Here is a 16,397-nt window from a genome sequence, read left to right as displayed (position 1 = left end):
CTGGCCTTCTAAAGAGCAGTCAGGGTTGATCTCCTCTAGGACTGACCGGTTTCGCCTAGTACAGTGTTTCTCAACTTTTAGTAACTTTAAGACGAGGAAACTTCAATTCCCACAATTCCTAGGCTAGCTTGGTGGCTGGAGAATTCTGGGAGCCGAAGTCCATATATCCGTTTCCCAGGTTTAGAAACATGGGCCTAGTAAACTGCGTTCAAAGCGTGCTGCGCCACAAACAAAGAAACCCTTCCACCTTGATGACGGATAGCAAGTGCCGGCTGCAAATAGCGAGCGACTGTTGGAAAGCAGCAGAGACCCGCAACACTTCGCTGTCATTTCATGACCGTCCAAAAGTCGGCCGCCTAGAACAGGGGTAGGCAACCTCGGCTCTTTTATGGCTCGTGGACTTCAACTCCCAGAATTCCTGAGCCAGCCAAGCTGGCTCAGGAATTCTGGGAGTTGAAGTCCACGAGTCATAAAAGAGCCGAGGTTGCCGACCCCTGGCCTAGAACTACTGTATACCTTTACTTCAGTGCATTGTCTGAACTCAGCCAATGCATCTGCGACGAGAAGGCATCCAAACGGGCTATTATTTCAAATAAATAAATGCCCGAACAAATATTTGGAAGGTAAAAAAAAAAAACAAAAACCCCAAGTCGGTGGAGAAGAGAGAAAAAAAAAGTCGGCCACACCCATCCCCAATCCCTTCCAGGATCCCGCTTCCGCCCCTGAGCCCAGCGGTTCCCGCGATAGGCCTAATATAAGAGAGGGGGATGCCTTCCGCCAAAACACCCAAAGGGAAGGGCGGAGCTGCGCAGGCGCCGTAAGTGAAGGAAAGCGCAGGGGGTTGCGGCTCTCCGAGAGCGAGCGAGCGAGCGCGCGCCAGAGAGACGTCGTCCCCGCGCGGAGCGTTGTGGTTTTTTTTGTTGTTGTTTTTTTCCTGCGCGGTCCTTGCTGTCTTGCGAGCCACGCGGCCGTCATGCTCTGCCGCTTGGCTGTCGCGGCCGGCCGCAGGTGAGAACCTGGCGGGGTCTGAAAGCCCTTGAGTTCCCGCCCAAGGACAGAACGAGAGGCGGGAGATTAGGAATGACAGGACGCGAGAGGCACGAAAAGGCGGCCTACTTGGGAGGAGGAGGAGGAGGAGGAGGAGAGCGCTGCTGGAAGGGCGCTGGGATTCGGTGGAAGGCGGCTGACCCAGGCTAGTGCCCTTCCTTAGAGTTGCAGGCTTCCCCTTATCGTCCCATTGAAGGCCGGTATAGCTAGCAGGATCTGCACTGGGACAAAGTACGAGGCTACCTACCCCGTTACCTTTTTCCATGTAACTTTTATTCTGGGTCTAATGACCTCCGTTCATTCCGCCGGGACCTGGAAGACCTGGCTCTTCGAGCTCTCTGGCCCAGGCTTGAGAATTTTAATTTTTAATTTTAATTGGTTTTTTTTTAACTTTTTCAGGGACTGTTGTAATTATTTTTAATTGTTTTTAACTTTGGTATTTCTTGTTTTAAATATACCCTGTAAACCGACCTGAGTTCTGCAGGAAAGGGCGGTATATAAATCTAAATCTAAATCAATCAATCGAATCAATGAATCAATATATATATATATCTATATATAGATAGATAGATAGATAGATAGATAGATAGATAGATGATAGATAGGAACTGTGCAGCTTAATTTACTGTTATTTGTCACTGGCACGGTCAGTCCAATAATTTATTTATTTATTTTATTGAATTTGTATACTGCCCTATTCCCCTAGGACTCGGGGCGGTTTACTGGGCAGTTAAAACCATGAAATGCAAAAAATTTAAATCAATTAAAACAAATTAAATTAAATTCAAGCCCCAAGAGGAAATCTAAAACCCAGTTAAATGAACAACCCCACAGTCTGGACCAATGAAGTGCTTTACAATAATGTTGGGAACCGACTTCGGCTATTGCACAGTAGTCTTGTTAGGTAAATCCGCGTCATTGACCAAGTCACTGATTCCTCCCTCTATAAGTGGGAGTTCATTTATTTATTAAATTTGAACGCCACCCATCTCACTGTTACGGATGGTAAACTCTTGGTGGCTTACAGAGGAAATAAAAAAGTAAAGGTCGCACAAAGCACTTAAAATTAGGAAGATTAAACTAAAAATCAAGAGGACAAGCAACCCGGAGGTGGGGTCTTCTCTCTACCTTGCCTCCAGTCTAGAACGCCCCTATTGGGACCTCAGGCCAACTGGCAAATAGATAGGTTAGTGCCCTTTGATTATGTGCCGTTGAACATCAATTTCCATAAACATGCTCTTCTTTAATACTTGGTTTTTGGAAGTCCCACCCTCATAGTTAAAAGGGAGTTTTCTGCATGTGCTGTCATGTAGTGATAATTTCGATTTGGAAGCCAAGTATAGTAACCCTGTGTTGACAAAGTTTTTCTAGCACTTTTCTCTTTTAACAGTTTATTATATTAGTAAGTGCTACATACATTCTTCCACAAAAGAGAAACAAAAACAATTACCGTACTGTATTTTATAGCTTACCTTTGGTGCCACTTTTTAATGTTTGTGGATATATGTATATATTATGTTGTTTCATTATTGATGTTGTTTTAAGTCTTGGTTGGGAGCTGCCCAGAGTTTGATATAACATAGGCACCTGTATAAATGTTGAAAGAAAGAAAAAGAATGAATAAATGAATCTGGGTATGGGATGGCAAGAGCCTTATTTATTGGTTGAAAAACATAGTTTTGACTAGGAGCATGAAAGAAATCCAGTATCAACCTTAATGAAAAATAAACGTCAGACTTTTATTTTTGGCAGTAATAAGTGATAGTGCTTAGTGTTCCCAATCTATCATGTGCACAATACAGTCCATATTTGCAAAAGACATTTAAAGAATAAAACAAATATTAGATGTAGTTCAGTTTGAAAGAAGTGTGTATCAGAATGCAGAAGATATGAAGGAATCTCCCTTGGAGAGGAGGGCATGTCTTACATGCTTGGTAAAATTAAAAGAAGCTGTTGCAGACAAAGGAATACAGGTAGTCCTCAACTTACGTTTGTTTAGTGACCATCCGACATTACAGCAGCTCTGAAAAAAGTGACTTATGACTGGTTTTTACACTTTAGGATCATTGCAGCATTCTTGTATTATGTGGCAATTGGCATGTATTTATAACAGTTGCAGTGTCCCAGGGTCATGTGATCATCTTTTTTGACCTTGACAAGCAGTGGGAAAGCCAGATTCACTTAATAACCATGTTACCGACTTAACAACTGCAATGATTCTCTTCACAACTGTGGCAGGAAAGGTAACGTGGGACAAAGTAAGTTGTAAATCGAGGACTACCTGTAAATAAGAAATTACTGGAGCTAATATCTATAAATGGCTGTGGATATTGCTGCAAGAGGGTGGAACCCTTGGAGGCTAGCTTGGAGATCAATTATTGTTTGTTGAATTTAATGCTATTGTTACACTTTCAGAGAACAAGTTACCTCTTTCCCATACCTCATCTCTCCCTCAGATCTGAGTGTAAAACGATCAAACAAATTAATTGTATGATATTAACATAAACCATACTTAGACTGATCCCTGTATCTCTGTCATTGTCCTGAGCTGGGTTTTGTTTTTCTTCAATTCACATGTAAATGGAAGTAATGATGATATGGGTAATTTTGGCAATAAGTAATAGATGATGATGACAATCAACAGCTAAATGTATTAAGTGACAGCAAGAAAAATCCTATAAAGTGAAAATCAAAGCATTTTTATTATATAATTTATTTGTTGTCTTCCAGAAATAACACTGTGCTGATTACATCTCTTGGTTGTCTGGCCTCCAGAAAAAAGCACACACTCCCTGACTTGCCCTACGATTATGGTGCTTTGCAACCACATATTAATGCAGAAATTATGCAGCTTCACCACAGCAAACATCATGCTGCATATGTAAATAATCTGAATATTGCTGAAGAAAAATACCAAGAGGCTTTGACAAAAGGTATTGGGCATAATATATCATTGTGAAGCTTTCTGATTTGATTCCTGCTAAAACTGACTCTTTATGACTGTTCTATGTACATTTGTTTATCCTGTGCTAAGAATAATTATTGAGGATAAAAGCCATCTTTGGGTTGTCAGTGAGTCGGAGAGCTAGTGAATGTGGTGAATAAAATTATATTTTTAATCTTGGGAGATCCAAGTTTAGATTACCACTCAAACATTGAGCTTAGAGTTTGCCTTTTAGTCTAAACCACGGGTCGGCAACTCGCGGCTCTGGAGCCGCATGCGGCTCTTTGAGCCGTCTCCTGCGGCTCCCAGCCGCCCGGTGCGCGTGCACCTCTTCGAACGGGCAGTGGTGCGCGCGCACCTCTCCAAATGGAGAGTGGCACCGCCCGTTTGGAGAGGTGCGTGCGCACCTCCCCAAACCTTTGGAGAGGTGCGCGCGTACCTCCGCGCGAACAGGCAGCGGCGCCGCTCTTTGAGGAAGCTGTCGCGGCCCGTCTGCAAAGCTGCCGCTTTTGGCAGCTTTGCAGACGGGCCGCGGCAGCTTTCTCGAAGAGCGACGCCGCTGCCCATTCCGGGAGGTGCGCGCGCACCTCCCCAAACCAAGACTCTAAACCCATTTGACAATTTTGTTGTAGGGATAAAATGAGTGGAGATCTCCTACACAAACGCCCTTGAATTCTTAGATGAAAACATGGGATATAAATGCAGTAGTTGTGTTCCTTCTTCTCTTACCCAACTGGAGTGCTGCAGGGGCCATTGTAGACTCCAAGATCCACATGTCAAATTTGAGTTTAAAATACTGACATAAATAATAATGATTATTTATGTCTAAGGATTTGCAATGCAGAATGAATCTGTTAAAAAGAAGGCATTGTGTCATATCAATTAATGATACATTTGGATTATGAGGAAATCACAGTTGTAATTTGTTGTCCGCTTGGCTGACTAGCACAAGTAAGCAGAAGAGGCCATTTGTTGTTTGTGCCTTCCACCATCATCAGGTTGCAAACTAATATATCAGTGGAGTTAGCTAAATATATATATGATTGCCTTCATATGTTGAGGATTGTGTTGACAGAGTTCTTTTTGGGTTGTAGCCTATGTTATTTGGTTTATTACATTTTCAAAAGTATTTGTTATGAATGGTTTATTGCAGAGCTCCCAAACCTTTCTGGCTTGGTGGCCCGGAAGGAAAGGGAGCAGCAGCAAAATGTCCGTGCACGCAGCCCCATCTGCAAAAGCGGGCCGCTGGTGCTGGTGTGACGCTGGCGGCGGTGCTAGCATCCCTGCACATGCGCAAATGGGGCTGCTAGCGCCCACGCAGCAGTGCTGTGTAAGTTGGGGGGACTCACCAGCTATTCCCACGGCCCAATGGCCACGGTCTGGTACCGGGCTGCAGACCATAAGTTGGGGACCCCTAGTTTATTGAATATTTAGTAACTCTCAAGCCTAGCTATTTGGAAAATAACTTAAGTTTGTAAGTTTGTTTCTAGGGTACCAGCATACTACTTCATGAGGACTATGTATAATGTTTCTCAACAATTGCTCCCCAAAGCTGTACAGATTGAATAAGGAGAAAAAAAATATAGTCCCTAAGAGTTTAATAATTAAACTGGAACAGGAATGCTTTTAGTTGATGGTTCCAAGAAAAGTAAATGTAGTTATCTACAATCTTTATTCATAGGATCTAGCCAAGCATTATTCTTGTCTAGAGATAAATGAAGAGTCTTATTCAAACTGCATGAAAGAGAAAATAAAAATCAGTTTGCATAAAGCTAGTTTATATTTGCATCCAATGTATTTCAAGTTGCATTTTGTGTTTCATCAGAATAAAATTTGATTAGTCTGATGATTCTTTTTTTTATCAAAGCATTATTTCCATTTTCATTTCTAATTAATGAAACATTCAAGAAAAAAAAAGGCTGGGAAAGGAGGTTTTGTTTTGCCTTTCCCCTAATTCATATGTGGGTCAGGAAGCAGCAACTACAATTTCTTGAAACTAATATGAGGAGGCATGGATTTGGAGTATTGGAACTCAGAGCTAAAGGGAACCAGGTTAAGTTCCTAACATTTTAGAGATTTTGCTGAACTGAATGTTTTAACTAGGATGTGCATGACAGTACTTGAATACTGGAAGGCACTTGCATAAGATGTTTTGTGTTAGGTCTTAGTAGTTCTGCTTTTTCTCTGTTCTTTCCATCTTCAGGGGATGTAACAGCCCAAGTATCTCTTCAGCCGGCTTTGAAGTTCAATGGGGGAGGTCACATTAATCATAGTATCTTTTGGACAAATCTTTCTCCTAAAGGTGGAGGAGAGCCAAAAGGTTTGTATTTGAACTGGTTAATAATAACTTAGTAATGTTGATACAGGCTTAGGTAAATGTCGGGTTTATTTTAGAAATTTTACTTAAGTTTTAAATAAAACAAATTGGGGTCTTTATCAATGGCAAACGAAAGTCAGATCTGAACACTTGACCTGCATCGCTCCAAAATGCTTATTAAAATACAGCCCAATATTTGCAGTGTGGGTGTCCACAGGGAGGATCAACAACAGCAAAATGGCAGCTAGGCCAGGCAGTTAAAAGTCCTGTCCCTTTTTATATGCATATAGTGAGTAAAAAGAGGGCACAATGGTTCAGTGGTTAAAGACACTGAGCTTGTCAGCTGGAAAGCTGACAGCCTGAGTTCAAGACTGAGTGCCATGTGATGGGGTGAGCTCCTGTTACTTGCCCCAGGTCTTGCCAACCCAGCAGTTCGAAAGCATGCAAATGCGCGTAGAAAAATAGGTACCACTTTGGTGGGAAGGTAACAGCGTTTCGTGCATCTCGGTGTATAGTCATGCTGGCCACATGACCACAGAAGTGTCTTCGAGCAACTCTGGCTCCCTCAGCTAAGAAGTACAGATGAGCACCACCCTCTAGAGTCAAATAGGCTGGACAGAGAAAACCTTTATAGTGTGTGCAACACATGTTTAAAAAGTGGGACTCCTGCCATTTTGATAGTGTTGGAACTCCTATCAATACCCCTGTTTGCAGCCTTCAGGATTGGCTTGACACAATAGCATTAGCACTTAGACTTATATACCACTTCACAGTGCTTTACAGCCCTCTCTAAGCGGTTTACAGAATCAGCAATCAACAATCTGGGTCAACAATTTTATCTACCTTGCAAGGATGGAAGGCTGAGTCAACATTGAGCTGTCAAGATAAAAGGAATCTTAACTCCTGGCAATGTGAGCAGAGTTAGCCTGTAGTACTGCATTCTAATCACTGCGCCACCACGGCTCTATGGACAACAATAATGTCTGGTATGAAAAATACCGTGTTTCCCCGAAAATTAGACCGGGTCTTATTTTATTTTAATTTTTTTTGCCTCCAAAATAGGCACCAGGCCTTATTTTCAGGGGATGTCTTACTTACCTCTGACACTGACAGCCCGGACCAGCAGGTCCACTTCTCTTTGGCCAAAGGAGCAGCTTCATTCTGCAACTGCATTCTGGCCTGCATTTTGTAGTCAGGCCTTTCTGATGCAGCCAAGTACCGAGCTATGGATTGAAAACCTTAACTCTGTCCTCGACTGCGGAAATTTTGCACCCCAAAACTAGGGCTTATTTTTGCGGTAGGGCTTATATTAGGCTCACCCCTAAAAACCAAGGCAGGGCTTATTTTTGGAGTAGGCCTTATTTTGGGGGAAACACGGCAATAATACACACAAACATACCTTAATACAGAAATTAGGCAGACTGGAAATTGTGTACAAACAGATAAATACCTTATTCTTTGTTGCACTTGAGAGCAGCAGTGTGCATAAGTGGTGCAATCTAGAGTAGGTAGTAGATACAAAAGTTCTGTCTTCCACCTTGGCAGTATCCATGTTTCCAGGGTCTACTGACAAAGGAATCTCTTCATGTTACGAATAGTAGAGCTAGTTTTACAGCGTCTGCAGATTCCTTTGATTAATATTGCATTGAATTGATGGGAAGAACGTAACAAAATAAGTAAATTTTTTTTAGGCTGCTTCTCTTTTCTTCACGTTAGTTAAGATTGTGTTGATTTCTTATTTACACCAACTCTCTTTACTTCAGAATTAATCCGAAATAGTTCTTTGGGCTACTTGATGGAAAAAAATGATGTGCTATGTAAAATGTAAATTATCTATTTGTTGTTTTAAGGGGAGCTTTTGGAAGCCATTAAACGTGATTTTGGCTCATTTGCCAATTTTAAGGAGAAACTCACAGCTATTTCAGTTGGTGTCCAAGGCTCAGGTTGGGGATGGCTCGGTTTTAATAAAGAATCTAATAGACTCCAGATTGCTGCCTGTTCCAATCAGGACCCTCTCCAGGGAACCACAGGTAAGATTCTCTAGGCGGAACTTGGCTACATCTATTAAACTTGACTACATCTATTAAAGACCATTTTTAGCTGCAGAAGGAATAAAGCAGTCATCATTTAGACTTATATACTGCTTTGTGGGGCTTTACGGAGTCAGTATATTGCCCCCAGTAGTCTGGCTCCTCATTTTACCGATGTTGGAAGGATGGAAGGCTGAGTTAACCTCGAGCCCTTCAGGATCAAGCTGCAACATTGCGCTCTAACCACTGCACCACCATGTCTCCAATATTGGTATTGACGATTCTGCTTTGCGCTTCACTAGTGAATGAATGCTTTTGCTTTTCTCATGAGAAGAACTTCTAGTTTCTGACAGTCTCACTTGCATAGCAGGTTTGGGTAAGAAAACAAACGAGTAAAGCAGACATGAGCAGTGTATGTAGATTACAGGCTAGATTCACCAAAGCATATTTTTAGCCTCTCAGAAAGGTTCAGCAATAGGGTGTTCAGACATGGGTATGAAATAATAGCTATTGGTGGAAAAACATCCAAGCTGCTCCTGTCTTTCCTCAAATCACCCCTGCAGGTAAGAAATAGCCCAGTCACTCTTTCCAGCTTCTCATTTCAGTCTTGTGGCCAGCCACATAGAATTTGGGAAGGGCAGTTTTCCTTGAACTGAGTTTTGTTTTGCATAAGAATATATTGAGAGGTATTTTCTTACCTCTGTATACCTGAGAGAAGCGTTTGCTTTCTCTTTCTGTCTTAAGACAAAGTGCCATTTTTACAACTCTCTAGGATTAACTCTTCTTTCTACACTCTTATAATTTATAGCTGTATTTAGAGGAACTCTACTGTTTCCTAGAGGAAGACGATATAGTCGATCTTTGATTTACGACCACAATTGTGCCCCAGATCTCTGTTGCTAAATGAGACACTTATTAAGTGAATTTGCCTCATTTTACAAACTTTCTTATTAAGTGAATGCCTGTGATGGTTAAGTTAGCAACACAGTTATTAAGTGAATCTGGTTTCCCCATTGACTTGGCTTGTCAGAAGCTTGCAAAAGATGATCACATGACCCTGGGACACCACAGCTGTCATAAACATGAGTCAGTTGCCAAGCGCCTAAATTTTGATTACGTGACTATGGGGATGCTGCAACGGTTGTAAGTGTGAAATATGGTCATAAGTCATTTTTTCAGTGCCATTGTAACTTTGAATGGTCACTAAATGAACTGTTGTAAGTTGAGGACTACCTGTACTTCTTTCCAAGAGGCATGATGGATGTGTAATGAGAGTAATTAAGCCTGTCAGGAAATCAGTTTATTTTGAAAAATATGCTTTATAATCCCTTGAAAGAAGCTAATTCTAACTGCGTGGTTGGGGGGTATGTTTGTGGCAATAACTTGTTAAAGTTCATAGTATTTTAGCAATATTTTTCTTCTTTTCTAGGACTTATTCCTCTGTTGGGAATTGATGTATGGGAACATGCATATTATCTTCAATATAAAAATGTTAGACCTGACTATCTCAAAGCTATCTGGAATGTGATCAACTGGGAAAATGTATCTTCTAGATATACAGCTTGCAAATAATAGAACAGAAAATCTTATAGAAACAAGACCTATGTGTTCCTCAGATTATTTTCATAATATGTAGCAGTTCAATTGCTAATTGCACATCACCAGAGAGTCTTCACTATCAAGCTAATTTGTACCTAATTGTGGTAAAACTGTAGGTTCTGAAAGTGCTACTTGTCTAATTTTCTGAAAGAATGTCAATTTCTAAAACTTAAAAATGGATTACAAATGAAATTTGTTTTGGTAACGTGAATTTGCAATGCTTTTGAATAATTTCTTGCAAATTTAGGAAGAGTCCAGGAAATAAAAGTTAGAGAACATTTAATAAAATAGATTTCTTGAAAAGTTATCTATGAAGAGCTTCGCAGTACTTGAATATGTTATACTATTTTACTCATTTTAATGATAAAAATTTGGCTATGTTCATTATAGCAAAGATTCAAAATCTGTCAGTTGGTAAATATAATAGATCAGTTCATGAAATTTATGCTTCTGAAAGGGGGAAAAATCAGTGATGCAATATAATGTACTAAGTATATATGATAAATTGTTTGGATTAAAAGTGTATTTGCACTTTGTGTCTTCGAGTGAAATATATCCATTCATTGCTGTGTCTACTATATATCTCACTATTGTATATGACGTTCCAAAAATAAAAGCACAAAATGACTCAAGTCATTAAGTAAATATATGTATAATGCTAATTGACCATTTTAAAATGAAAGAACCTTAGGATTAAAGGTGAAAACTACATAGGGATTGGTGTATTGTGTATGCCTGGGAAAATGATTGTTAAATTCAGAATGTCACATCTCATATACTTTTAAGGAGCAAAATATGGAAAAAGTAAAAATGAGAAAAATGTAGATTTATTTAGATACAAGGTAAACTGAATAGGTTTAAATTATAAAACATTGCATATAAATAAGATATTGTAAGTTGGTTGCAGAATACAATAGAATAAATAGATTGCCTGAGAAAGGGTTTAGCTCTGAGCAGGGAACAAGCCAAGGATTTGTTTGTGTAAGGAATATTTTTGATTACCGTATTTTCCGGCGTATAAGACGACTGGGCGTATAAGACGACCCCCAACTTTTGAGATGATTTTCATGGGTTAAAGTCTTATACGCCGGAAAATACGGGTAAGTAGGAAGTCAGGGCTGCTTCTCAATTAGGTGAAGGTGTCTCGGCCCACGGGCGCGACATTCAGCGGGGCCCCTCTTCGCAGCACAACGCACGGGCTTCGCCTGTCTCCCCACGGACGCGCCTTCCTCACTACGGGAGCCACCCCCGCCATCCCCGCACGCCACTGACGCAGGCCCACCTCGACTTGTCGTGAGCCAGCCTTCTCCCGTGCGTCGGCTGCATCTCCTGACCGTCCGATGCCGCCTTAGAGATCGCCCGGCAGCTGGCCAGCGCGTGCATGCGCAGGACGTTTCTGCTGGGACTCACCCGATGCCGGCGGGCTCCGTGGCATCCTTGCCCGGGCCTGGGCCTGTCCAGGTCAGCGAGCCTGGATGCAACGTGGGAGGGGTCATTTGGCGGCGACAGCCTGGCTGAGCGGCGGCTTCAGAATGCGGTGATAGAGGCTGCGCCCGTTACACCTACTAGCCTGGCTGGGAACGTGGCGGCGTCAGAGCCCGTGAAGGCTGAAGAGGGGTCCATGGACTGGAGCTGGGAGGGGGCCATGCACGGGTGGGTGATGGGCGTGGTGGGAGGAATGGCGGGCCGCGAGGAGGTGGTCCCGGAGTACAATGGAAGTTTACCTGGCGAGCGGAAGACGCCGGGAGGCAGGGGTGAGGCAGGAGGCATTGTCAGGGAAGGGTGGGGTGGAAAAAGGGAGTGGGCGGGTGTAGGCATGTATGGGTGGGGTGGGCGGTTTATGAGGAGGCCGTCTTTCGCCATTCTCGAGCGCTGGATTTTTCCGTTTCCACTAACGGCTCTGCTCCCGAGGATTTACTATTTTCCGGCGTATAAGGTGACGGCGTATAAGACGACCCCCCCAACTTTTGAGAAGATTTTCATGCGTTAAAAAGTCGTCTTATACGCCGGAAAATACGCAATATTAGATGTGTTTGGGGACATGAACATGTGTGTATTTTTGTATGCAGATCATGCTGCGTTGTTGGCTAAGAACGTAAATTTGCAGCAGATGTTAGGGTAGATAATGCAATGAGTATGGATGTGAAATCTATGAGATCTAAATAACTACATTTGGAATCAACAGATACAAGTTATATATAAACCACAAAAAATTAGAGCATGGAAATGATTCTGTATATCTTATAAGGATCTTAAAAACATTTCATCCATGCCATGTTTCAGCGGCTGGGAGGGTATTCAGTTGTCTAGAACAGGATTTTTCAACCTTTTCACTGATTGTACCACTTTTAGGATATTCAAGTACCACCAGTCGCCTAGCAAGGTGTCAAAATCCTGATGACCAAAAAAGGAAAAAAGTGATAAAGTACAGGCAGTCCTCGACTTACCACAGTTCACTTAGTGACTGTTTGAAGTTACAACAGCACTGAAAAATGTTACTTACAACCATTTTTCACACTTATGACTGTTGCAGCATCCCCAGGGTCATGTGATTTACATTTGGATGCTTGGCAACTGATTCATATTTCTGATGGTCACAGTGTCCCAGGATCATGTGATCTCCTTTTGACAAGCAAAGTCAATGGTTGGGGGGGCGCTTGTGTGTGTGTGGGGGCGGGCAGGGCTGTGGGGAGGATCCAGGGGTCTCCAGTGGAGGGGGGTGGGACTGGGGTGGGCACCAGGGCATGGTCCACCAGAGGAGCCTCACTGTCCCTCTTGGGCCATGAGAGGGACTCCCAGAGGGTGGTGTGGGTTTCTCGGAGCTCTGGGCAAGTGCCCAGCCCGACCCTCGAGCTTCTGGGGCATCAGAACCCTGCAGCTTAATTCAGTCCAGCTCCACTTTCCTGAGGGGGCGCTGGCTACACTTACTTCCTCAAGGCTGCTGCTGCTGTGCTCCCTCTCCTTGGCCAGGTTGCTCTTGGTGGGTGCAGGAGGAAAAAGTGAGTGGATCAAAGGGAGGCCCACTCCCTCTCCATGTAAGGAGACCAAAGCATCCGTTGCAATAGGATGGGAGACCACCAGGTTAGTCCAGAAGGAGGGAGCAAGGGGTTGGCAAAAGGGCAGCAGGGCTGCTGGTGGCCAAGTGCTAAGGCAGGACTTCCCTCAGAGCCTCACTTCCTCTCATTATAATCTTCCTTCCTTCCTTCCTTCCTTCCTTCCTTCCTTCCTTCCTTCCTTCCTTCCTTCCTTCCTTCCTTCCTTCCTTCTCCTTTTTCCTTCCTTCCCTTCTTTCCTTTGTCTTTCCTCTTTCCCTTTCTCCTTTCCTGCCCCTTCTTGGATGCTCAAATGCAAAAGGGGAAACAATTCTCCATGCCTCCTTGCCTTGTGAACAAATGCCACTTTGCTAGTAGTTTGTGGCCACTCCTTGCAGCCCTGTGCCCTCAACAGAGGCCTTCTGCGATGGCAGGCTGCAAACTAATGAAAGCTGCTTTTTTGGAGTACTTGTTTCTTTTTCTCAACATGCTGCCCATCGCATTGCACCTTGTGCCCCTCAACTCCTGCCCCCAGTCCCGTGGAAGGCTGCAAGAAGCTCCCATTGCAGCTTCTCTTATCTCTTCCGTTCTTTTCCTCTCCAATGTAACAGCTGCTGCAAGGAGTGAGACCCACCCCCACACTCACGCAGGAACACACACAAGCACGTGTGTGGATCTGGGAGAGGTGAGATGAGAGCCACGCAGAAGCCCTTCAGGGACAGAGGCAATGATGGGGGAGGGCTCAAAATGGGAAGCCTCCTGCCTGGAGCCTCTGGCAGCTAAAAAAAATAAACCTAAGAAGGACTCAGAAGGTAGTCCCTCCCTCCCTCCCTCCCTCCCTCCCTTCCTTCCTTCCTTCCTTCCTTCCTTCCTTCCTTCCTTCCTTCCTTCCTTCCTTCCTTCCTTCCTTCCTTCCTTCCTTCCTCCCCTGCTTCCCTTTCCTTCCTCTGTGCTCAGGAAGGGATGATGGGAGGGGGAGAGATTGCCAGTGCCTCCGGTGGCCATGCTGCCGCTAGCTATTGCTATCCCACGCAGGTAGGGGTGGTTTCGGTGAAAGGGTAGCTAGCGAGCAGGCGTGGCACTCATCTACTGGTGGGGTCCATCAAAGCCGGAATGTGCTCAGCCTTTGATCCATAGGGCAGCCCTGGAGCCAGCGAGGCCCCCCCCCACCATCTCTGCCACGTCCCCTGGGGGTGCACAGAGAAGGCAGTGAGCATGAGAGCGCTGGCATCTTGGGGGAAAGGGAAGCGCTTCTCTTGCCTTTTTTCTTTCTCAGTGGTCAGCAGGGATGGTCAACAGGGATGCCGGGCGCTCGCCTCCTCTTCGAGTGCCCAAGGGGCAGTGGCAGCCCCTTGCTGGCCCTTTTCTGCCACACCCTCCTTTTATATCCTCTTCTCTCTCCCCCCTCCTCCTCCTTTTCTCTTCAGCGTACTTCCCGCTTCCAAAGTGCTGATCAGCTGGAGTCCACCGCTGATCCTGGGGCTTCTGCCCAGCCCTGACAGCCCTGCAGCTCCAGTTGTCTTTCCCTCAGGCTTGTAAGCTCATTCCTCTTCCCACGCTACCACTTCTCTAGGACAGTCGTGTACCACCTGCCAGGTGCCAAAGTACCACCGGTGGTACGTGTAGCACTGTTTGAAAAGCCCTGGTCTAGAAAGCACAAGAAGTGAATTTTGTGTGTTTTATAAGTGTCCCTTAAGTCATTTCTGTAAAGCCATGAGGGTGAATGAGTATGAAATGTTAACTCAAGTGTTCATGCAACCTGATCATCAAATAGGGAGACCATGGCTATGTCTCTTACTCCTGAATTGAGTATAGTAGACTTCCATCCTCTTTAGAATTTACAAATCTGTGCATGTAGATCAGGCACGTCAAACTTGTGACGTCATGTGACATCGCATGATGTATCGCAACTTTTTCCCCATTGCCAGCAATGGGGTGGGTGTGGTTTTGGCGTGACACATCTGGCCCGCGGGCTGGCAATTTGACATGCCTGACTGTAGATTGTTGATTTTCCATTATGTAAAGGTAGCAGGAAGTCTTTAATATTGCCACTAGATGGCGTTGCTGTACTATACTTAGAAATTCTGTTTGGCTAATACCAAACAGAAATTATTGGTATATTTAAATTATTGGTATATTTAAATACTAACAAATTTGCTATGAAATAAGCTTCTACGAGCTAGAAAATATTTCAACAGATGTAAAAAATGTTTGCATAAGCTGGAAGAAGAGTGAACTCAGTGAACTCAGCAAATCCTCTATGGGAATATGGCAGGAAACCTGTCAAAGACTAAATTGTAGGTAATAGGTTTTATCAATTTTTTCTTTTAATGGCTTTTGATCCACCCTCCCCATTGCCACTAACTGATGTAGATAAGAAGAAATATCTATTCCAGAATTGAGGCTGCCATACAGCAACCCTATTTTTAATGTCTTACTAGGGAATGGAGGAGCTTGGATCCAGAATATACAAAGATTGGATATTGGAATTTCTGATTTTTCTAATATTTTAAAAGAAATATTGATCAGGTATTGCATCATGAATTTACCAATCAACCCCCTTTTTCTTTCATTTCTCTTCTTGCAAAAGTTTTGGATATTTTGAAACAATTTCAAGTCTTTCTTTTTTTGGATATGAATAAAAGTATTTAAACTGCTGGGAAGAATAAAAATGTTCTTTTTAGTCAAAAGCGAAGCAAGAAAAAGTAGATTCAGAAAATGGAGAAAGTTTAGTTTTCCGAGTTCTCCATTTTTCCTAACCCTAACCCTTCTTTACTGAGTTAAAACAAGACTTTATGATGCCAGATAAGAACTCCAGACTCTGAATAGGGGGTCAGTGGCCCCTTTGCCATAAATCTGAGACTCAGTTTTGCTCCAATATTATCCTGCAGCTATCAACATAATGCCCTAAAACAGGGGTGTCAAACTCAATTTCATTGAGGGCCGCATCAGCATTTCGGTTGCCCTCAGGGGGCCGGGTGGGTATGGCCTGGGTGGGCGTGGCCTACTGGGTGGGTGTGGCTAGAGTGCGTATGGCTTACTGGGTGGGCGTGGCCAGCTCTACATCGTTTGCATCAAGGGTGCCTATGGGGGCCTGGGCAGGAGTGGGACAGATCTGAGGGTCTCTGGCAGGAGGAGGGTCTCTGGGCCAGGGCTAAGGCAGTGGGGGCCGTTCCCTCACTGTTTCCAGGATGGTTTCGCGGGCTGCATGAAACCACTTCGTGGGCCAGATCTGGCCCCCGGGCCTTGTATTTGACATGTCTGCCCTAAAAGGTTCACCAAAGCCATGTACTTTAACAATTTCTAACAGCCCAGGAGGTGAGACTTCTATCAGCTTTTGCATGGAATTGGAGAAGCCTTGTTTCACCAGTGCTGGCACAAAATAGAACAAACACTATATATTTTTTTTCCCCAGACAGCAAAGTATA

General features: G+C 43.7%; 1 protein-coding gene across 1 annotated transcript; it reads left to right on the top strand.

Annotated features, from left to right (window-relative positions):
* Positions 1–829: 829 nt before the first annotated feature.
* Positions 830–10,623, top strand: SOD2 (superoxide dismutase 2). Its single transcript, XM_083357793.1, has 5 exons — positions 830–1,008; positions 3,778–3,980; positions 6,195–6,311; positions 8,159–8,338; positions 9,768–10,623. Exons 1-5 carry the CDS (start codon positions 974–976, stop codon positions 9,908–9,910), a joined length of 678 nt encoding a protein of 225 aa, XP_083213919.1. The 5' UTR covers positions 830–973; the 3' UTR covers positions 9,911–10,623.
* Positions 10,624–16,397: the final 5,774 nt, after the last annotated feature.

The sequence above is a fragment of the Vipera ursinii genome, assembly GCF_947247035.1.
Source record: "Vipera ursinii genome assembly, chromosome: 1".
NCBI lineage: Eukaryota > Metazoa > Chordata > Lepidosauria > Squamata > Viperidae > Vipera > Vipera ursinii.
Note: the sequence above shows the minus strand (reverse complement) of the source record. Positions and strands in the feature narration are given on the sequence as shown.

Excerpts from the sequence above, each read along its gene's own strand:
- SOD2 (XM_083357793.1), top strand. The coding sequence starts at position 974 with ATGCTCTGCCGCTTGGCTGTCGCGGCCGGCCGCAG. Across the intron at positions 3,981-6,194 it reads CCAAGAGGCTTTGACAAAAG|GGGATGTAACAGCCCAAGTA; the intron begins GTATTGGGCATA and ends TTCCATCTTCAG. Across the intron at positions 8,339-9,767 it reads CCCTCTCCAGGGAACCACAG|GACTTATTCCTCTGTTGGGA; the intron begins GTAAGATTCTCT and ends CTTCTTTTCTAG.